General features: G+C 43.3%; 1 protein-coding gene across 3 annotated transcripts in view; it reads left to right on the plus strand.

The window, feature by feature from the left end:
• Positions 1-4,724: 4,724 nt before the first annotated feature.
• SLAMF6 (SLAM family member 6) overlaps positions 4,725-23,275 on the plus strand; it is a 26,008-nt gene continuing 7,457 nt past the window's right edge. For 2 of the 3 annotated variants that reach the window (XR_005530872.1, XM_039246389.1), the window contains exons 1-2: positions 4,725-4,892; positions 20,045-20,377. Coding sequence is in view for 2 of the 3 variants with exons in the window: in XM_039246389.1 (XP_039102320.1) it covers positions 4,775-4,892; positions 20,045-20,377 (451 nt within the window). In the remaining variant the exon portion in view is untranslated. The remainder of the gene's footprint in view (positions 4,893-20,044; positions 20,378-23,275) is intronic. The other variant, XM_039246390.1, reaches the window with a different exon arrangement.

Here is a 23,275-nt window from a genome sequence, read left to right on the forward strand (position 1 = left end):
CCGCAAGATCATGACCTAAGCGAAAGTCGGACGCTTAACCGACTAAGCCACCCAGGCGCCCCGACAATAAACTATTTAAACAACAACAACAACAACAACAACAACAACAACAACAGCAATTTTTTCTTGGTTTAAAAATAAAGGCTTAGAGGGGCGCCTGGGTGGCTTAGTCGGTTAAACGTCCGACTTTCGCTTAGGTCATGATCTCGCGGCTCGTGGGTTCGAGCCCCGCGTTGGGCTCTGTGCTGACCGCCAGCTCAGAGCCTGGAGCCTGTTTCAGAGTCTGTGTCTCCCTCTCTCTCTGACCCTCCCCCGCTCACGCTGTCTCTCTCTCTCCTAGAAATAAATAAAAAAATATTTAAAAATAAATAAATAAATAAATAAAGGCTTAGGATTTCATATACTAAAAAAAATATTTTTTAATAAAAATAAAAATACTTTATAGCAAGGGGGCCTGCCTGGCTCAGTCAATAGAGGATGTGATTCTTAATCTCATGGTCATGAGTTGAAGCCCCACATTGGGCACAGAGCCTACTTTAAATAAATAGATAGATTAGGAGGAACTTAATGGAGGACCATGTGGGAGGAGGAGGGGAAAAATAGTTGGGGAGAGGGAGGGAGGCAAACCATGAGAGACTCTTGAATGCAGAGAACAAACTGAAGGCTCATGGGGATGGGGAAGAGGGGAAGGGGGGTGATGGGCATGGGGGAGGGCACTTGTTGGGATGAGCACTGGGTGTTATATAGAAACCAACTTGACAATTAACTATTTAAGAAAAAATAGATAGATAAGATATAGTAAAATAAGGAACTCCAAGTTGTTACCAAGAAATTCCAATCAATCAAATTAAAAAATGGGCAGAGAACCCAAATAGACATTTTTCTAAAGAAGATCTACAGATGACCAATAGAACGTGAAAAGATTCTCAACATCACTAAACAGCAGGGGGAGATACTCTGGTTTCTCTTTAGGTCAAATAAATCTTTCACTTTTTACTAATCAGCAAGGGAAAGGAAATCAAAACCACCTCGCACTGTTCAGAATGGCTAGTATCAAAAGATTAGAAATAACAAGCATTGGCGAGGATGTGCAGAAAAGGGAAACTTCATGCACAGTTCGTAGAAATGTAAACTGGTACAGCCACTTGGAAAACAGTATTGGGGTTCCTTCAAAACACTAAGAATAGAACTACCCTATAATCCAACTATTCCACTTCTGGATATTTATCCAAAGGAAGTAAAAACACTAATTTGAAAAGATATACATATTTCTATGCTTACTGCAGAATTATTTACTATAGCCAAGATATAGAACTGAATGTCCATTGATGGATGAATGGATAATGAAGATGTGGCAAATATATACAATGGAATACTACTCAGTCATAAACACGAATGAAATCTTGCCATTTGCAACAACATGGATGGACCAAGAGGATATTAGACTCAGTGAAATATGTCAGACAGAGAGGGATAAGTACCATATGATTTCACTTATATATGGAATCTAAAAAACACCATGGGGTGCCTGGGTGGCTCAGTCAGTTAAGCATCCGACTTCAGCTTAGGTCACTATCTCAAGGTTCGTGAGTTCAAGCCCTACATCGGGCTGTGCGTTGACAGCTCAGAGCCTGGAACCTGCTTCAAATTCTGTGACTCGCTCTCTCTCTCTGTCCCTCCCCTACACGCATGCTCTCACTCTCTCTCAAAATAAATGAACATTAAAAAAAATTTTTTAAAACACCACAAGCAAAAACAGACTCATAAACAGAGAGAACAAACTCGTGGTTGCCAGTTTGAGAAGGGGCTCAGGGCCTGAATGAAGTAGGTGAAGGAGATCAAGAAGCACAAACTTTCAGTTATAAAATAAATAGTCACAGGAATGAAAAATACAGCATAAGGAATATAGTCAATAAATTGTTAACCTTTTATGCTGACAGGCAAGAACTATACTTATAGTGATGAGCATTTCATAATGCCTATAAATATTGAATCACTATGCTGTACACCTGAAACTAATAATACTAGTTTTATAGTTAACTATAGTCGATATTGTCAACTATGCTTCAATTCTTTTAAAAAAGGGGGAAAAAAAGAAAGAAAAGAACATCTTGTAATCCTTACATTGGATTACATTGCATTGCATTTATTCATTAACTTAATAAATATTTACTAAGTGCCTGTTGTGTTCTTAGATACTGTGTTAGGCTGTGGGTAAGAATGGTTATCAACATATTTCATGTCCTGAATTAAATTATAAACCAACTTGACAATAAACTATTTAAAAAAACAGAACCCATGAAATACTATGGATATTCGGAAGAGCACTGAATCATGATTCCATAAATTTGTAACAAAAGAAAAAAAATAAATTATAAAGAAATAAAGGATACTAGCCAATGGAAACATTCTGAACTATGTGAGAAATGCTAGGATTTGAGTAATTAGAACAAGTCACTTCACCTGGTTTTCAGGATGCTTGGGGAAGCTTTTCAAGGCAGATGAAATCTTCTATATGAAATTGGGCTCCATATACTGTGGTAAGACTGTAAGACACAACCAAACATACTTTAGTTTCAAGGTGATCATGGTTGGGGCGCCTGGGTGGCTTAGTTGGATAAGCATCTGACTTCAGCTCAAGTCATGATCTCACAGTGCATGAGTTCGAGCCCCACATCGGGCTCTGTGCCCCACATCGGGCTCTGTGCTCTCCAGCTCAGAGCCTGGAGCCTGCTTTGGATTCTGTGTCTTCCTCTCTCTCTGCCCCTTCCCTACTTACATTCTGTCTCTCTCTCAAAAATAAATAAACATTAAAAATTGTTTTTAAAAAGGTGATCTGGTTTTGAACAGAAAATAAAAGGTAGGTAAATGAGGTGTTGGATAAAAAGTAAAAATATCAGCTCGTACTCACTGAGGAACAGGGCTACCATGGCTTACATATATGGGGAGTTCAAGAGTGTCTTTCGAGGATCAGGTACATGCAAACCCAGAGACAAATGACATCGTTCAAAGTGCTCTCTCTCTATTCCTTGACTCTCGTTATCTCTTTTCGTCTGGTGACCTAATTTTCTTCTCCTGCAGCACCCCTAAGTCAGCATCTGTAAACCTTAGCCAGCAGATGCAAAAATCATATGTCTCTCTCTTAACACGCATATATCAGATATAATAAAAGACTCTAAAAATGTTTTACTGCTAAAAAATGCTAACCCTTGTCTGAGCTTTCAGCGAATAGTAATCTTTTTGCTGGAGGAGGGTGTTGCCTCCATGTTGGTGGCTGCTGGCTGGTGAGGGTGGCAGTAACAGAAGGCTGGGTTGGCTGCTGCAATTTCTTAAAATAACACAACAATGAAGTTTGCCACATGAAATGACACTTCCTTTCAGGAGTGATTTCTCTGCAGCATGCCATGCTGTTTGATAGCATGTTACCCACAGTAGAACTTGTTTCAAAATTGGAGTCAATTGTCTTCATCCCTGCCAGTGTTTTTTCAACTATGTTAATGAAATAGTCTCAATCCTTTGTTGTCATCTCAACAATCTTCACGGCATCCTCACCAGGAGTAGATTCCATCTCAGAAAAAATTTCTTTTTCTCTGTTCCTCCATGAGAAACAAAGCTTCATCCATTAAAGTTCTAGCCTGAGATTGAAGCAATCCATCCCATCTTCAGGCTCCACTTCTGATTCTAGTTCTCTTGCTGTTTCCACCCCACCCGCAGTTACTGCCTCCACGGAAGTCTTGAACCCTCGGAGTCATCCCTGAAGGCTGAGATCTGCTTCTTCCAGTTCCTATGATTGTTATTGTTTTGACTCTTCTCATGACCCATGAATATTCCGAGTGGCATCTGGAATGATGAATTCTTTCCAGAAGGCTTTCAATTTGCTTTTCCAGATCCATCAGCAGAATCATTATCTATGGCAGCCACAGCCTTACAAAATGCATTTGTCAAATTGTAAGACTCAAAAGTCCAAATGATTCCTGGATGCATGAGCTGCAGAATGGGTGCCGTGTCAACACGCATGACAACAACACTAATCTCGCTGTCCATCTCCATTAAAGTGTTTGGGTAACCAGGTCATGGTCAAGGAGCAGTAATATTTTGAAAGAAATTTTTTTTTTCTGCACAGCAGAGCTTAACAGTAGACTTAAGATATTTGGTAACCAATGTTATAAACAGATGTGCTGTCATCCAGTCTTTGTTGTTCCATTTCTAGAGCACAGGTAGATTTAGCATAATTCTTAAGGGTCCCAGCATTTTTGGAATGGTCAATGAGTATCAGCTTCAGCTTACAGTCACCAGCTGTAACAGAGTACAGCATTCTCTGTGTCACAGAGTAAGGAAAATGTCCTTGGACATTGGAAAAATGTCACCAATAGTCTTGCTCAACCCAGGGTTGCCACAAAATTTCAGTTTGTAAAAAATACAATGTCCATGATGCTCAATAAAGTGAAGAAACCTGTAATGTTGGTGGCTCCACAATCCCATGAACACAGTTGATGCCCCTGACTCGAACAGTTAAAACCGTGACTCTTAGCTTACAACACCACAACATGTCACTTGGGCCATTCTGCCACAAAAAAAAAAAAAAGGCAAAAAATGAAAAAAGGAACTAGATAGAAAATGAAAATTATGCTTCACATTGCACACTTAAGATCTTTGTGCTTCACTCAGAAAAGAGTAAACAGAATCGTAGTCAAATGAGGACCGTCAGTGTGCAGGAAGGCTTGCCACTCTGCTGAGAGGAAGGAGTAGTCCAGATGAGAACCACACTCAGTTGATGACAGAACCGCGAAGGGTGGGCACCGGCCGCAGGAAGCCACAGGCACCCATCTGCCCCACAGACAGCATGCTCCGCCTGCTCCTGCCTCTCGCGCTGGTCTTCGGCCTCGGTCCAGGTAACAAATGCAGGGGGTACTCGCGCAGTCCCTGAGTAACTCTATGGCTTAGTGCAGCTTGCTCAGTCTAAATCACTTGTGCATGGGTGTCTGTCTGTCTCTCCCCTGAGGGACTGGGTGCGTGCCACACTAAGTGCCTGAGCTCCTTCGGAGTCAACAGCTTCACCAGCTTCACCTGTGTCTGCATTTATGGGCAGCATCTGCGGCGCATGGGAGGTGAGCTTTTTCTAAGACCAGACAGTCTGAAGTTTACAACCAGCATGTTTTGATCTACAGAGCTCTGTCATTAGGAAAGTGAGTTCTCTTACCAAAAGAGCTATTATCTTGCTGTGTGACCTCAGGTAGGCTCCTTATTCTTCTGGAGCTTTAGTATTCACATCGAAATTATTGAAAAATCTATGGTTCAGTTGAGCCAAAATTTCTAGGCACGGGGGAAACATCGGAAACAGTCCTATTCATTTGTGCTTACTGTGATCTCCGGCTCTCCCTTCCTGTGATTCAAATCAGGGGCTGGCTAGTCCAGTAGAACTTTATATGACACACAGAAAGGCCCCACGGGTCCTGCCTACCTATTCCCCACTATCCATCACATGGAAAGTGTGAAGGTCATGTCATGTTTGGGGAACCACAGGTGATTATTGGAGTCAAAGAATAGACTTCAGAGACAGATGGGGCAGGAGACGGGATAGAAAAGCTAGGCCAGAGTTAGCCCAGGGTAGCGGATGAAAAAAGCGAATGCTCCTTGACGGCTTCTGTTCCGGGCCCTGGGCCAAGTACTGTGCACGCATTATATCCATGAGCCTCAGGACAGGTCTAGGGAGCCTGTGCTATATTGACCCCATTTTACAATGTGAATTTAAATAACTGGCCCACATTTGGTTAGCCAGCAGGTGGCAAGCTCTTGCAACAGTTCTGAGCAACAGTGATGTGTGCCCAGACACAGCTGCGGCACAAGAGAAAGGGCCGAGGTGACAGTCACCGTGGATGCAGAATTAACTAGATGGACACCAGGAGGGAAGGGAAAACCCTGCTTTTCTAGCTTCTGGGGACACATCGTGGATTCCTGTTCCCTGTGGAGCTCACATCTGAGCAGGGAAACCAGATGCATAAGTGAAATGGCATAGTGGACAGTGACAAATGACAAGGAGAAAAATAAAATAAATCAAACGGGGAAAGGGGATATGAAGTACCGTGGAAGGAAGGGGCAGGGAGATTTCAGACGGAGTCTCCAGAGGTGATAAGTTGCGTGACAAAGAGGAGGGGAGGCAGGGAGTTCAATGTCAGACCTACTAATTTTAAGACATCAATGTGATATCCATGAGAAGATTTCTGGGGAGCAGCTGGAAATAGAGGACTAGAGGCTGGAGGCGTGAACATAATGGCAGGGAAATAATCAATGAAGCTAAGAAAAAGTGCAAGGAAGGCAGAGCCATGGGAGATATCATGTCCATCCCGACCTGTCTTTCTAGAAGTCTCCAGGTGCTAGAAGTCTCCAGGTGCAGAGTGTGGCCTCTATTTGATGTCCAAAGCTCTGTCTTCCCCAGACATGACCTTTGATATGAAAGTCAATCCATTATCACTTTGTTGACCTCAGTAATTGAAATCAGAGAAATATCTTTTGATAAGGCCTTTGTTACCTCATTCCTACCCCACAGGGAGAGGCCTCAACCCATCCAGCAAATGTACCTACAAATATCCAAAAGTATTTGAAACCCCAGATGCCACTGGCCTGACAGTAGAATCCATTTGCCAGTCTTCCCCAGGCAGTGTCCCCCCAGCCTGACTTGCCTCAGCTAAACGGAATGCCAGAGGCCTGCTCTGTACGTTATGTATCTGACAGTGGACATACCGGTTTGCCATTCTTTTAATAATCTCTTTCATCCCTGGACCATTTATCGTCTTTGTGAACCACGGCCGTAAAGCTTCTCTGCCACAATCATTTGGATCTTGTGCACTCTTTCAATATTTTTTCAATGTTTATTTTTGAAGGAGAGAGAGAGAGAGAGACAGAGAGAGAAGGGGAGGGGCAGAGAGAGAAGGAGACACAGAATCCGAAGCAGGCTCCAGGCTCTGAGCTGTCTGCACAGAGCCCAGTGCGGGGCTTGAACCCATGAACTGTAGGTCAGACACTTAACCAACTGAGCCCCCCAGGTGTTCTTGGATCATGTGCACTCTTAACAAGCTCCCAAGCAGTCTTCCCAGGCGCCTGGACTTTCCCACTGCTCTTTGACATCCGCCCTCTGATTATCAGGGCCCATCTGCAGCCTGTTTTGCTGCCTCCTCTGTCTCATCATGGGGATAGATTGGGACAGATTAATAATGAGGCAAGGAGGGTGTCACTCTGCTGCAAAAATCTCCTGTGACCCAGCAGCCCTTCCTGTGGCAGCAGCCACCAAGCCACTTCCCCATGTGACTTCTGAATTTCCTTTCTGGTGACATTTGCAATGCACCACGGGAAACTTGTTTGGCTTGCACACTATTTCCAACAATCTGAAGATTTCTTTGCCATAGCTGATTTCTTTATATCCAAGATTTGATAACCCTCTTTCTTTCCATATGGTTCCATGGGCATGGAAGACAGAGAAGGTGTATTTGGAATCAGTGAAAATGGAAAGCACATTATCTTGACAGGGTTCTTTAAAAAATTTTTTTTAATGGTTTTTGGGTGTGTTTTTTTTTTTTTTTTTGAGAGAGAGAAAGAGTGTAAGTGGGGGAGGGCAGAGAGAAGGAAGCACAGAATCTGAAGCAGACTCTAGGCTCTGAGCTGTCAGCACAGAGCCCAATGCGGGGCCCGAACTCGTGAACCACAAGATCATGACCTGAGCTGAAGTCGGCCGCTTAACTGACTGAGCACCAGGGAGCCCATATCTTGGCAGGGTTCTAAAGCTCTGGTTAGCACATGTATGTCTGCCTTTTGGGCTGAGGGGTCTGAGGTCAGCCTTTCAGCCTCTACAAGAGCGTCTAAGGACATTGCATACCTGCCTCTTTTACCCATTTGAAACTGCTGCCATCTACAAATCAGCCTTCCTCTGTCCTGGCCAGGTGTCCACCTGGGAGATCTCTGTGACTTGAGATTTGATCAGTTACTTCTGGGCAACTGTGGGTGGTGGAGGATCAAGGTTAGGAAGTAGGGGAGCTGGGTTTAAAGTGTGATGTGGCTTCAGCTGGAACTGAGGGGGATCTAGCAGCGTGGCTTGATGTTGTAGTATTCTGTTGGGACAGCCACAGATGTCCTTTGGTTTCTGATAAACCAGAGACCAGGTGTGGGGTCCAGTCTGTCACAGGATGACCCATAGTTTTTCATTACTTAAGGCATGTGGCTGCCACAGCTTTCAGGCACGGACACCAACCTCTGGCCACCATGTCCAAGCTTTTAGAGAAATAAGCTACCATGCTCTTAGTTAATGGTCCCAGTATTTGGGTTAACATCCCTACAGCCATGCCTTGTCTTTCAAATGCTTTTCAAGGTCTGGTAATACTAAGACTGGGGCTTCTGTAAGTAAAGCTGTAAGCCTACTGCAACCTTGATCGCATGCTTTATCATGTATGATGCAAACGGGTCAGTCTCAGGTCCCTGAAGCTTATCATAAAGGGGGCTTCATAATTAGCCCAAAGTTAGGAATACAGATATGTCCAAACCAGCCATTCCCCAAGACCCACATGGGATCTTGTGGGTCCTTGGTGGGACTGGCTGACATATTTCTTTTTCTTTCTTGAGGAAGACCTTGGTGCCCCCTTGGAAATAATGAGCCCCAAGTATTTTACAGTTTCCTTAGAAATTTGAACCTTTTCATTTGATACCTTATATCCCTTGCTGGCTAAGAAATTTAACATGAATATAATATTTTTGTCACAAATATACTATGGGAGGCTTGCAATTGGAACACCATCAACATTTTTCAGGACAATACTCTTTTCCAGAATTAACTCTTTTAAACCTTGTTCGAGGATTTCTCCAAAGAGAGTGGGAAATCCCTGAGGTAAAACAGTCCAACAGTATTGTTGCTTTGGTGGAGGCCAAGGTCTCAAAGGCAAATAATTTTGGGGATTCAGAATCTAGTGGGGAGCAGAAAAGGGCCTTCTTTAAATCTAACACAGCATAATAATTACTATTACTTAGCAAATTGACTAAAAGGGTATATGGATTGGGTACTACAGGATATATATCTCAAGTAGGCTCATTAACAGCTTGGGGGTCTAGGGACGCCTGGATGGCTCAGTTGGTTAAGCCTCTGACTTTGGCTCAGATCATGATCTTGTGGTTCGTGAATCGGAGCTGTGCTGACAGCTCAGATCCTGGAGCCTGCTTCGGATTCTATGTGTGTGTCTCTCTCTCTGCCCTTCCTCTACTCACATTCTGTTTCTCTCTCTCAAAAATAAACATTAAAAAGTAAATAAACAGATTAGGGGCCTTGAACAGATCAGATCTGTTCCATATTCTCTGGCTTTTTAATGGGAACAACTCGGGTATTGCACAGGGACCTGCATGACCTGATCAAGCCTTGCTCTAAGAGTCTATTTATTACCCAGAAGATCCCTCTTATAGCTTCTGGTTTTAAGGGGTGTTCCTTGACCCCGGGCCATCTATCTGCTCATGAGTGTCGCACTATGGGCACATCCCACTTATCCTTCTGCCCAGACCTCTGGGTTAACCTGGCTTAAAATACTCTGTGGACTCTCTTCTCTTTCAGGTATTGGCACATTGTATAGTAGAGCCATGAGTTTACTTCCCCAGTACCTGGACCCTTGGGTCTCTGCCCTGTCTTGCTCCCAACTGATTGAGGCCCTCTGTGTGAAGCAAATGGCTCATCCTAAGAGAGGAATGGTGCACTCTGGTACATAAAGAGTGCTTCAGTCATTTTGACCCTGTTTCACAGGTCAGAGTTTCCAGATAATCTTACTTTTTGTGTTAGAAAGGCAACCCTTGCAGTGCTTAGGTGGCTCAGTCGGTTGGGTATCTGAATTCAGCTCAGGTCATGATTTCATGGTTCGTGAGTTCAAGCCCTGCATGGGGCTCTGTGCTGACATCTCAGAGCCTGGTGCCTGCTTCGGGTTCTGTGTCTCCTGCCCCTCCGATGCTCACGTTCTGTCTCTCTCTCAAAAAAAAAAAAAAAATTTAAAAATTTAAAAAAGAAGAAAGAAAGGCTACCCCTTTGGGTGCTTAATACAGAGAAAGTGGCTCCAGGATTGAGCAAAAATTCAACCCACTCTCCTCCCACTGCTAGGATCACCCAGGGCTCCTCATGGGAGATGAGGATCTGATGATCTGACACTGGCCAGGGAGCCCCATGGCCCCATCTCATCCCATCTTCGCGGAGAGGCAACCAGGGTGATTCAGGTTTGCCCATCCTCCTTCCCTTCTGGGGCAGCCATCAGCAATCCATTGCCCTCCCTGCTTACAATATGCACCCTGACTGTACTCAGTGGCCTCTCAGTTCCATGGTGGGGCTGGGGACACTCACCCTCGACATCTTTCTTCCTGCCCCTGGGTTACCTTGAGCAGCCTGAAGAACCGCTGGCAGAAGGCAGCTCGCCTTTCCACTTCGACATCTTCTCTCCCACCCTCCATCACATCTCAGTAATTGAACACCCTAAAGGCTGCTTCTACTAGCTGAGTGGAGTCAGTGTCGGGACCTATGGCCACTGTTTGAAGTTTTTCTGTTTGAAGTTTTTTATGGATTTCTGGAACACTTTGAGATACAAAATAGGCATTAAGGGCCACTTTAGCTACTTTGGACCTTGGGGTCCCAATTTGTACACCATCTCCAACAATTCCCAGGCTGTGGGTTTTCATTTGTCCCCTGGTGCGTCTCCCTCAATCTGGGCCAGTTTATAGGAGGTCTACTTACTTCTTGCATGGCTTTCAAAAGTTGGCTCCAGAAAAGCTCTAGACTCTCTTTAAGGAGTTAGGATTCTATTGAGGCTCAGCTCCTGGTACTGCCTCCTCACTCTGTCTCCCAGAACCTGATCCAGGCTGACTGTCTATTTCAGCCTCTTCTATGGCTCTTGCCACAACCACAGACTTTTCTTCTGCTGTTAGGCAGGTGGTTAGTAAAGCTCGGATGTCTACCCAGGCTTGATTGTGCATGAAAAAATGTAGTAAATTTATTAATTCAACCAGATCAGTTCATAGCCCCCTCGTGTGTGCCTTCTGATTGTACAGACCTGATGTTGGCAAGGGGAAATGCACATTAATGAGATGTCTGTCACCATCAGGTACCTATCTTAGTGGGAATATTCCAGCCTTGGTTTTGAAGTAGGTCCTCATCAAGTAGAGCTATCTGAAAAGGGAGGATAAAGGGTACTGGAGACATTGGGATTGCTTGGGGTGGTATGTGTGAACGGGAGGATTAGCACTGATGGGGCTGGAGGAATTGGGGCCTGGGTGTCACTAAGTATCTGGGTACCAGGGAATAAGGTAGAGGTTTGTTAGGATTTAATGGCTGACTTAGAAATAGAGAAGGCATGGGGTGCTTGGGGGACTCAGTCGGTTGAGTGTCCAACTTCAGCTCAGGTCACGATCTCACAGTTTGTGGGATCGAGCCCCACGTCGGGCTCTGTGCTGACCGCTCGGAGCCTGGAGCCTGCTTCGGATTCTGCATCTCTCTCTCTTTCACTGCCCCTCCCCGCTCATACTCTGTCTCTCTTTTTTTCAAAAATAAACATTAAAAAAAAGAAACTGAGAAGGCATTTGAGGCAAATTGTTTCTCACTTTATGTCCTCTGAAGGAATAGTTCTTCATCAGATGGATCTTTAGTATGGAAAGCGTTTTTGAGGTTTTGGCTTCCACCATTATCTTACAAATTTTACATTTCTTCTGTAAGCCCTTGTTTTGATATAGTGGCATAAAGCACTGAACATATGGGCTCTCTTCCTGTTTGTTTCCTTACTTTTCTACAAAATAGTTTTAATTGCAATGTGGTGTTGAATTTTAAAGCTCCATTTTCTGGCCACTTCTCTCCATCCTCTAAAGTATGTGGCCAGGCTGCTGCAAAAGGACATCATTTGCCTTCAAGTCAAAGGGGCGTGTCCAAAAGCTTTCCAGTTGCCACAGGTTGCTGCCGGAATGGAACTTGTCCCATGTTCTGGGAATCTTCCTTAGAGCCTCTTCTAAAGATCCCTTGCAGTGATTAGTAGTGACACTAATGCCACACAATCTTGCTCACAGAATATTTAAGACTCGAGGGGCGCCTAGGTGGCTCAGTCGGTTAAGCGGCCGACTTCAGCTCGGGTCATAATCTCACAGTTTATGAGTTTGAGCCCCACGTCGGGCTCTGTGCTGACAGCTCAGAGCCTGGAGCCTGCTTCAGATTCTGTGTCTCCATCTCTCTGCCCCTCCCCAACTGGTGTTCTGTCTCTTACCCTCTCGCAAAAGGGAACAAACATTTTTAAAAAATTTTTTAAAGAAAAATGCTAGAGAAAGAAAGGTCTTGGGGACTGCCAAGGACTCTGAGGTGTCTATCTTAACTGTTAGTAAAAGCAAAGCTACACTGGAGAACTGGAGGCCCTACTTATAGATCCCCAGTAAAGAAAAGGAGGGAAGGACAAGGTATACAATGGCCAAGCCCTCAGGGTGGAGATTCAAACCTCGAACAACAGTCAATTGAATGAAAACACATTACGCAGACACTAGATCAGCCAGGATGGAGACGTCTGGCAACCTCCCAGACCCTAAGCACCCGAGACCAGAACGAGAGTGTTCAGTGTCCCCAGCACAGAGACCAAATTCACCCTCTGACTAGTCTCAAAACAACTGCTCCCATTTCGCCAGGCTGGACCATCCAAGCCTCCCGTAGAGCCAGGTTGTGCAATCTTCCTAAGGGTCTTTCCCAGTTCACCCAGACTTTGTGAGACACCCTCAGTTTACCTCTAAAAGCTGTACTATAGACCCAGCCCAAGCCAGCAGAGAGCCTTCTGAGTAAAAACACTCAGTGCAGCCGCTGGATTTCAGGGGAGGTCTCAATGCCAATGCCGGCAACCCACCAAGGACTCCACTCCCATCCTGGCCGCAGGGGCTTGAATAGGTTAGCCCAGGGTGAGGGGCCACTGTCCTCTACTCTACTGAGGGCAGAACCTCAGAAGGACAAGAGTCTCACCTGAGTCACCAAAATTTGTTACTGAACCAATGTGGGTCAGCTCCTCAGTGAGTTATAAGGAGAAGCTACAGCAGCTGGAGTTGTCTTACAAAGTCTTCTACTTGCAGCAAATAACGGAGAGCACGGAGACTAGTTTCCAAAGCTGAGACTCCCCATACAGGAGGGCGCCGACTCCTGTTTTCCTTTTTTAAACCAAGTTTTTAAAATTCAAGTGTATTAGTTTCAGGTGTACAACATAGTGATTCAACAATTCTATGTATTACTCAGTGCTCATCCTGGTAAGTGTCCTGTTTACTCCTGTATCACTTATTTTCCCTCCCGCCCCACCCAGCTCCCCTCTAATGACCAGCAGTTTGTTCTCTATAGTTAAGAATCTGTTTCATGGTCTGTCTCTTTTTTTTCTTTGTTTGTTTTGTTCCTTAAATTCCACATATGAATGAGACCATATGTATTTTTCTTTATCTGCCAGACTTATTTCTTGCACTTAGCATTATACCCCTCAGATCCATCCATGTTGTTGCAGATGGCAAGGTTTCAGTCTTTTTTATGGCTGAATAATAGTCCATTGTGTGTATATACCATGTCTTCTTCATCCATTCATCTATCAATGGACACTTGGGCTGCTCATATCTTGGCTATTTGTAAGTAATGCTGCTATAAACACAGGGGTTAATGTGTTCCTTTGAATTCATGTCTTCATATCTTTTTGGTAAATACCCAGTAGTGCAATTGCTGGGTCATAGGGTCGTTCTATTTTTAACTTTTTGAGGAAACTCCATACTGTTTCCCACAGTGACTGGACAGTTTGCATTCCCACCACCAACAGTGCACTGGGCTCCTTTTCCTCCACAACCTCACCAACACCTGTTATTATTTCTTGTGTTTTTTATGTTAGCCACTCTGACAGGTGTGGAGTGACATCTCATTGTGATGAGTGAAGTTGAGCATCTTGTCATGTGTCTGTGGGCCATTTGGATATCTTCTTTGGAGACTGTTCATTTCTTCTGCCCATTTTTTAATTGACTTATTTGGTTTTGAGTGTTGAGTTGTGCAAGTTCTTTATATATTTTGGATACTAACCCTTTATCTGATATGTCATTTGCAAATATCTTCTACATTCACCAGGCTGTCTTTCTATTTTATTGATGGTTTCCTTCACTATGAAAAAGCTTTTTATTTTGGTATGGCCTCAATAGTTTAATTCTGCTTTTGTTTGCCTTGCCAAAGGAGACATGTATAGAAAAATGTTTCCATGGTTGATGTCAAAGAGATTACTCCTTGTGTTTTCTTCTAGGAATTTTATGATTTCAGGTCTCCTATTTAGGTCTTTAATCCATCTTGAGTTTATTTTTGTGTATGGTGTAAGAAAGTGGTCCAGCTTCATTCTTTTGCATGTAGCTGTCCAGTTTTCCGAATACCATTTGTTGAAAAGACCTTCTTTTTCCCATGGCATTTTCTTGCCTCCTTTGTCAGAGATTAATTAACCATATAATTATGGGTTTATTTCTGGGCTCTCATTCTGTTCCTTGGATCTATGTGCCTATTTTCTGCCACTACCATACTGTTTGGATTACTACAGTTTTGTAGTATAACTCAAAATCTGAAATTGTGATACCTCTAGCTTTGTTCTACTTTACAAGATTGCTTTGACTATTCAGGGTCTTTTGAGGTTCCAAATTTTAGAATTGTTTTTTCTAGTTCTGTGAAAAATGCTGTTGGTATTTTGATAGAGATTGCATTACATTTGTAATAAGCAATTAGTCAGTCAGAGAGAGACAGATACCATATGACTTCTCTCATATGAGGAATTTAAGAAACAAAGCAGATGAACATAAGGGAAAGGAGGAAAAAATAATATAAAAATAGGTATGGAGACAAAACATAAAAGACTCTTTTTTTTTAACTTCTTTATTTTATTATTATTTTTTTTTACAAATAGTTTATTGTCAAATTAGTTTCCACATAACACCCAGTGCTCTTCCCCACAAGTGCCCTCCTCCATGCCCATCCCCCCCTCCCCCCCCCACATCCATCAGTCCTCAGTTTTTGTCAGCATTCAAGAGTCTCTCATGGTTTGCCTCTCTCCCTCTCCCCCACCATTTCCCCCCTTCTTCTCCCCCTTGTTCCTCCGTCAAGTTCCTCCTAATCCTCCTATACGTGCAAACATATGATATTTGTCCTTCTCTGCCTGACTTATTTCGCTCAGCATAACACCCTCAAGGTCCATCCATGTTGCTACACATGGCCAGATTTCATTGTTTCTCATTGCCATGTAGTATTCCATGGTATAGATAAACCACATCTTCTTGATCCATTCATCTGTTGATGGACACTTAGGCTCTTTCCATGTTTTAGCTATTGTGGAGAGTGCTGCTATGAACATTGGGGTACATGTGCTCCTATGCCTCAGCATTTCTGTATCCCTTGGGTAAATTCCTAGCAGTGCTATTGCTGGGTCATAGGGGAGTTCTACTGTTAGTTTCCTGAGGAACCTCCACACTGTTTTCCAGAGGGGCTGTACCAGTTTACATTCCCACCAACAGTGTAGGAAGGTGCCCGTTTCTCCACATAAAACATAAAATACTCTTAAATATAGGAAATAAACAGGATTGCCAGAGGGGTTGTAGGAGGGGGGATGGGCTAACTGGGTAAGGGGCATTAAGAAACCTACTCCTGAAATCATTGTTGCACTCTATGGTAGCTAACTTGGATATAAATTAAACAGTAAACAAAATTTTAAAAAGAATAAGAAAGGCAATTTACAAAGTGGAATAAAAAGATTTTCAAAATATATTTTGTACCTAGAATATATCAAGAACGAAATAAATAAGAAAAAATACCTGAGAATCCATTTAAAAATGGACCAAAGATTTCAACAGACAAGTGACTAAAGTAAATATTCGAATGGAAATGGCCAATAAATACATTAAAAGATGCTAAATGTAACTGATAATAAGGGAAATGTAAATGAAAACCACAACAATATATACACATCAAGCATTGGGAACTTAATACAAACTGAATCTGAGTAATGGAAAAAAAACTTGTAGATAAATAGTTCTTCTTATTGGGGTCTGGGATAAACATTGAGGGGGGAGGCCTCATCATCACATATAATGGGCAGGCATAGAGTTGCACACTCAGAAAACATGCGTATACATACATTGTATGTTATGCTAATGAGATTTATGCCATGCCAGGGTGGGGATTTTAATATTATCATGAAGCTGAGGTAACTGTCAGGCACATTATGATTCATCTGCCCCGGCGTGTCCTGGGGGGTCCTACTCAAAATGTTTCTTTTCCTGTTCTAGCAATTCATTAGTTCGTTTCTAAAAGATAAAACTGATAGCTGCGCAGAAGCTTTGAGGAGTTTCCCGAATTGAGGGGTTCTCCCTGCTGGCAGAATCACATCACTTGGACCCCAAAGAAACTCTCCTCATGCCCAAAGCCTCACAAGGAGGGCTTTTGAACATTTTCTGTAACTTCTGACCTTCCCCTTCCATAAGCAAAGTGCCTCAAGCCTTTTTCTTTTTCTTAGACCCTCAGGAGACTAATTCTACCTTCCCCTTCTCTACTTTCTTCCATTTTGTCTCTTCTTCAACCAGGCTCCTTTCTCCTTCCCCTGGACCAAAGCAAACCCTCCACAAATATAAGGAGAGGCAAAGAAATATTTGAGCCCCTCCTTGAAGGATAAATGCTCAGCAGATGGAAAAAGCAAAGAAGGACATTTCAGGCAAAGGGAACAACAGAGCAAAGAAAAAGCAGGGAATTCTTGGAAGAATCACAAATAGTTCAGTAATAGGAGCCTCTTGTTTTTATTCAAAACCTTGCTACAATGTGACCTCCCCTGTGAAGGGTTCCCTGACAACTCCCAACTCTCCCAGCCCCAGATGCTCACTTATTTGTGCTCCTACACAGCACATACCCCTGTTGAGCCAACATTTATTGAGTTGGAAATTGTGCTAAGTGCTAGGAATACAGAGATAATAAGCACAATCTCCATCCCCAAGATTCTGGAAAAGAGAGAAAAACAATCTCATAATTACAACAAAAAGAAAGAACTTGGTATTGAGTGTACCAGGTGCAATTGATGGTCAAGGGCAATGCAGAAGTCAGCCCCATCCTAGCTCAAGACCAAGCTCATTGCACCGAAACTACTTGCTTACCTTTCAGGCTCCTCTTCCACATGTGAGCCCAGAGGACCACCATTTCTTATTCATACTCCTGATCTTCAGCCTAGAAACTGGTCCATAAAAGGGATCCAATCCATATGGTCTAAATGCCATGATTTCTAAGGCATTACTATACTCACTGAATGGCATAGAACTGAACAAATAGTAGAAAGAATGACTTGTTCAATGAATATTTGCAATCTATAAAAAGCGAAGGAGACATCAAGGAATGTGCTAGGCAGGAGGCAACAGTTCCTGGGAAGTCCTTGGGCCCCAGGATATGCCCAGACTCCTTACAAAAGAGAAACTGTTCCTTAATACCTTGAACAGATAACCTCCAAGAAAAAGGATGGAGTGTCCAGTCACTCAGCAAATACTCACTGGATGAATCCTATTTGCCTAAACTGTGCCAAGCAGTGTTCAAGAGTGATCACAACAATGAAAAAGACAGATGGAAATCTTTACTCTCATGGAGCTTACCTTCTAGTGGAAGGGAGAGAGTATTTTTTTAAATGCAAATTATAAAGTATGCTAGGTGGTAAATATTATGGAGAAAAAGAAATCCAAAGGCAGCTGAAATGTCCAGGGGTGACGGTTGGTGATGAGGGAAGACCGGTCCTCTCTGAGACAGAATGTGTGCATTAAAGGCCTTCTGGAGATGAAAGAGTGAGCCACATGCGCACCTGAGAAACACACATATAGGCGGAGTGAACTGCAGGTGGACCAGTTCCTACTCAAGGAATGACCAGGCCAGCATAGTTTGAGCAAAGTGAACTGGTTTGGGGAGAGTTATAGGAAAATAGGTCAAAGACACAAGCATAAGCAGATCATTTTGGTCTTTAAAAATTTTTTTTGCTAATGTTTATTTATTTTTGAGAGAAAGAGAGAGAGTAGAGCAGGGGATGGGCAGAGAGAGAGGGAGACATGAATCTGAAGCAGGCTCCAGGCTCCGAGCTGTCAGCACAGAGCCCAACGTGGATCTCTAACTCACAAACTGCAAGATCATGACCTGAGCTGAAGTTGGACACTTAACCGACTGAGCCACCCAGGTATCCCTCATCTTGGTCTCTATAGGCTATTGTCACTGTCTTAGTTTGGTTTGGGTTTTGTTGGCATTCTAACATTTTTTACTGAATATAACACACAAAGAGAAAACTATACAAATCCTAAGTGTGAACTCAATCACAAAATGAATAAATCCACATATCCAGACAAAGGTCAAGAACTAGACATTTGCAGCACCCTTTATGCTCCCTCCTACCTGCTCTCTCTCGCTCCTCCTTAAAGGTAAACACTGTCCTGAATTCAAGCAACAGATCTGTTTTGCCTGTTTTTAAACTTTCAATAAATGGGATCGACAACAACAAAAGGCAAAATAAATCTTTTACTCAAGATTTTGCTTGTGATAGTCACCCATGTGGTTCCTAGAGAGAAGAAAGGTTAAGATGACAAGTCTTCCCCACCTCATTAAACCCCTGACAGGAAAGATGAGGTGCAGGGGGGAATTGCTGGCAGTGTTCATTGTCTGACATCTGCATGACCATCAAGGAAGGAAAGAGGAAATGTGAGCTTGCCCAAGAGCTGAGCATCAGGATCCTGAGAGATAGCTCCTCTCTGCTTAGATCTTCTCCTGTGAAGTAAGAGATCTGGAGAAGGCTGGGGTCCTGGTTACAGTTATGTGTTCACTGATTCACTCAAATACTTCCAGATCTTAATTCTATGTCAGGCACAGTGCCAAGATACAAAAATAGTCAGCACATGGCCAGTTAGACAAACAAGTGAAAAGAGGACTACAAAATGGTATGACGAGTGCTAAGTATTTGCAAAGGATGTTTAGAAAGCATCAGAAAGTGAGGCGCCTGGGTGGCTAATTTGGTTAAGCGTCCGACTTGGGCTCAGGTCATGATCTTGCAGTTCATGGGTTCGTGAGCTGCTGACAGTTCAGAGCCTGGAACCTGTTTCGGATTCTGTGTCTCCCTCTCTCTCTGCCCCTCTCCTGCTTGTGCTCTGTCTCAAAAATAAATAAACATTAAAAAAAAGAATCGTGACCTTTTTACATTTTTTGCTCAAACATAAATCGCTCTGAGATAGGCTCATGAGAATACGGCCATTATCTATTCCTTTGAAGTTATATTTATTACTTCTATATCAGTTTTATCTCCTTAACTTTAAGAATAGAAAAGATATTTTCTGGTATCATAAAAAGAGCAAAAAGTAGGTGAAGTCAAAATAGTTGGGTTTGGATCCTGATCCTTATTCTTTAGCTGTGTGACCCTGGGAAAAATGACTTAAACTCTCCGTGCCTTAGTTCTTTTATCTATAAATGGAGATGATAATATCCATCCTACCTGCCTCCCAGAATTGCATCAGCATCAAAGGAAATAATGAATAAGAACTGTAAATTCTTATTATCAGTCCTCTAAACCGCTCCCTTCCCCCCAAACCTACTATGTCTGGCACAGCAGATAATCAGTAAGTGTTGAGCTTTCATTAAACTTCATCAGCAAAAACTTGTGGGTTTTGGAGTCTATGCTAGGGAGCTGATGCAGTTCCCTGTCCAGGGGGATGGGCCCAGAGAACTCAGAGGCTGGAGTCAGATATTGTGGCCGTGACTTGAGAGTGACTAGCCAGGGTGGGAGGGTCGACTGGGCCAGAACCGTCTAGGCCAACTTCCCATTATCCAAGAATGCCAGACATTTTGTTGGGAATAGGGCCTCTGTGATTGTCTATTTCAGTACTTCTCTTAACCCTGTCTCTCTTCATCCTATTTCTTGGCATCAGTATCAGAAGGCTCTAACACATGGGCCAAGGTAAGGGAAGGGGTGTGGGAAGCAAGGGGTGATCAGTGGAGGTTGTAACAATTTCCCTTTTGTGTTTATAGGGAACACAGCTTCACAAGCCAGCTCAACCTCACTGATGGTGAACGGGGCTCTGGGGGAGTCGATAACTCTTCCCTTGAAGCTTCCTGCGTCTGGGATTGCTAATTCCATCACCTGGCTTTACAATGGAACATCTCTAACCTTCATAAATCTAAGTGGTGCTTCAAGTCCAAAGATCATAGTGACTAATCCAAAATGGAAAGATCTGCTGCAATTCACCAGCAACTACTCCTTACAGCTCAGCAACCTGACAATGGCTGACGCAGGATCTTACCACGCCCAGATAACCACACAAAACTCTACAGTGTTTTCCAGCTACACGCTGAGGATCTTCAGTGAGTTAAAGCGTGGGGGTTAATTGTGTATGGACTTAAAGGTATTACGTATGTCAATCCTATGTGGCTGCGAGTATCCACTATAGCCTAGTGGTAAACAGCGTAGCACTTGGAGTCAGATTGAGGTCCAGCAGTAAAGAAACTCAATGGCATCGCTCAGCCAGTTAGTGACAGAGTGGAGAATAGAACCTGTCTTGTGACTCCTGGCCCCAGATCACATCACTCTCCCTCACACAATAAAATAGTCCCTCTTGGGGCACCTGAGTGGCTCAGTCGATTAAGCACCTGACTTTTCATTTCAGCTCAGGTCATGATCTCAGAGTTGTAAGATCAAGTTCCACTCCCAACTCCATGATGACAGCATGGAGCCCGACTGGGATTCTCTCTCTCTCTCTCTGTCCCTCACCTGCTCTCACTCGCTCACTGTCTTTCTCTCAAAGTAAATAATAAACTTAAAAAAAAATAGTTCCTCCTGACCAGAAATGCAATGGAAGTGGGGCACCTGGCTGGCTCAGTCAGAAGGGGACAACTTTTGATCTCGGGGTCATGAGTTCAAGCCCCACATTGGGTGTAGAGATTACTTAAATAAATAAAACTTAAAAAAAAAAAAGAAATGTAATGGAAGTAACAGAAGTGAAATGGCTATGACTCTGTTACCATGTACATTACCTGTATCTGTCAGATAATCTTCACCAAAGCTCCATGTGGTAGATGCTAACCCTTACCCCTGGCATAGCATCAGTCACAGCAACCTGCCTACAGTCACAGAAGAGTCAGTAAATGGGAGAATTTCTCACATGACTAGCTGGCATGATACCTCCTTTTACACAAAGGCTAGTCTGACTCAATGGAGAATGATCAGTGTACGGAACAGTGGGGTATGTAAAAAGTGCTCTATAAGGATGAGCTGATAACAAGAAAGATCTTTTCTACAAGGTTATTTAATTTCTAGGAATATTTTCCCCAGATGGTTCATGTCCTCAACATAAAATTATGGAAACCAGGAGACAGCTTACCAATCAGCATCAGAAAAAAGAGATCCTCTTAGCAATCAGTGGTGTTCAGAGATGCTCTGACTGCCTTTAAGACAATCACTTAGCAGGAATGTTGCATAGAAGATTCAAGCATTAAACCGGCAACTTTGAAGGTCACTGAGATTCTGTGCTTCTCATCTACCTGAGAGGCTATGGTGTCTAAAACTCACCCAGAGCCCTTTGGGTTAAGACATGGAATCCGAAAAAGCACTTCAGTTAAAATAAGATGTCACCACAAATAGATTACATGTGAACCTTTAGAATTCCCTGAATATTTGGCAGATTTACCATGTTAAATCAGTCAAAGTCATTTCCCTAAAAGAACAGGACACAGAACAAGTAGATATAATAGGAAAGAGAGGTTGTCTAGGAAAGTCTGCACAAGAATTCCAACCAAACAGGCAAAATTGCCCTGAGACAATGTATTGGTATCTTGAAGCTGCTAAAATGAAACACCACGAACTTGGTGGCTAACAACAGAAATTTTATTCTCTCACAATTATGGAAGCCCGAAGTCCAAAATCAAGGTGTGGGCAGGGCCACTGTCCCTCTGGAGGCCCTAGAAGGCAATCTGTCCTTTGCCTCTTCCAGCTTCTGGTGGAATGCTGCTGGCACTGCTTAATGTTTGGTGGCCTGTGTCTGTATCATGCCAATCTCTGCCTCCCTGTCACATTGCCTCCTGCTTTCCCTATGTTTTCTCCTTTTCTGTCTCAAATATCTCTCTGCTTTCCTCTTACAAGGACACTTATCACTGGATTTAGGGCCCACCCAGATAATCCAGAATCATCTCATCATCTCACTTAATTACATCTGCAAAGACCCTTTTCTAAATAAGAGTCTGGGAATTAGGACATGGAGATATCTTTTAGAAGGGGGGGGGTCATCATTCAACCCACAGAGGCAGAATCACTGAGTGACCGGTGGTCATCAAGGCAGTGCTAGGACCCTGGAGAGAAGGGAGACATCCAGTGGAAAGTCTGAGAGAAGGGAGACATCCATGAGAATAGACCCCATATTGGGCTCCATCACACCGTTGAGACAATGTTCTTTTGCTACTGGTCAGAAGACAAACATGACTTCTTCTGCAATAACCATACTCACGAGGTTCAATGCCAATCCCTTCTTAGGGCCTTTTGGCATCAGGAAAGACAAGGGACAGAAGTCATTTTTAAATGGAGTAGTCATGGGGCACCTGGGTGTTTTGATCAGTTGAACCTCCAACTTCGGCTCAGGTCATGATCTCGTGGTTTGTGGGTTTGAGTCCAGCATCCGGCTCTGTGCTGACAGCTCACAACCTGGAGCCTGCTTCAGATTCTGTGTCTCCCTCTCTCTGGCCCTCCCCTGTTTGCACTTTCTTTCTCTCAAAAGTAAATAAACATTAAAATTTTTTTTAAATAAATGGAGTGATCATAATAGGCTGAGAAGATAGTATCTGAGCCAAAGCCATCAGAGGTAAGGGAGTGAGCCATGCAGACAGTTGAATCAAGAGGTGTCCCCTGTGCCTGGCATGCTCAAGGAACACCAAGGAGGTCAAACACCAAGAAGCAGAGTGAAGGGTGAGGAACAAGAAATCAGGTCAGTAAGAAAATAGAGGCCACATCACGTAATGGCTCTGAGAGCCTTCACAGGGACTTTGGCCACTACTTTCAGTGAGATTGAGAACCATCAAAGAGTTTTGTAGAGCAGTAGTATGACTTGACTTATTTGGTTCCATAAAGAAATCCTTTGGCTGCCCTGTTAAGAATAGACTGTAAGATACAGCCCCTCTGGAAAACAGTGTGGAGGTTCCTCAGGAAACTAACAATAGAACTCCCTTATGACCCAGCAATAGCACTGCTAGGAATTTACCCAAGGGATACAGAAA

This window comes from Hyaena hyaena, unplaced genomic scaffold (genome assembly GCF_003009895.1).
Source record: "Hyaena hyaena isolate Hyena2069 unplaced genomic scaffold, ASM300989v1 scaffold_281, whole genome shotgun sequence".
Classification (NCBI taxonomy): domain Eukaryota; kingdom Metazoa; phylum Chordata; class Mammalia; order Carnivora; family Hyaenidae; genus Hyaena; species Hyaena hyaena.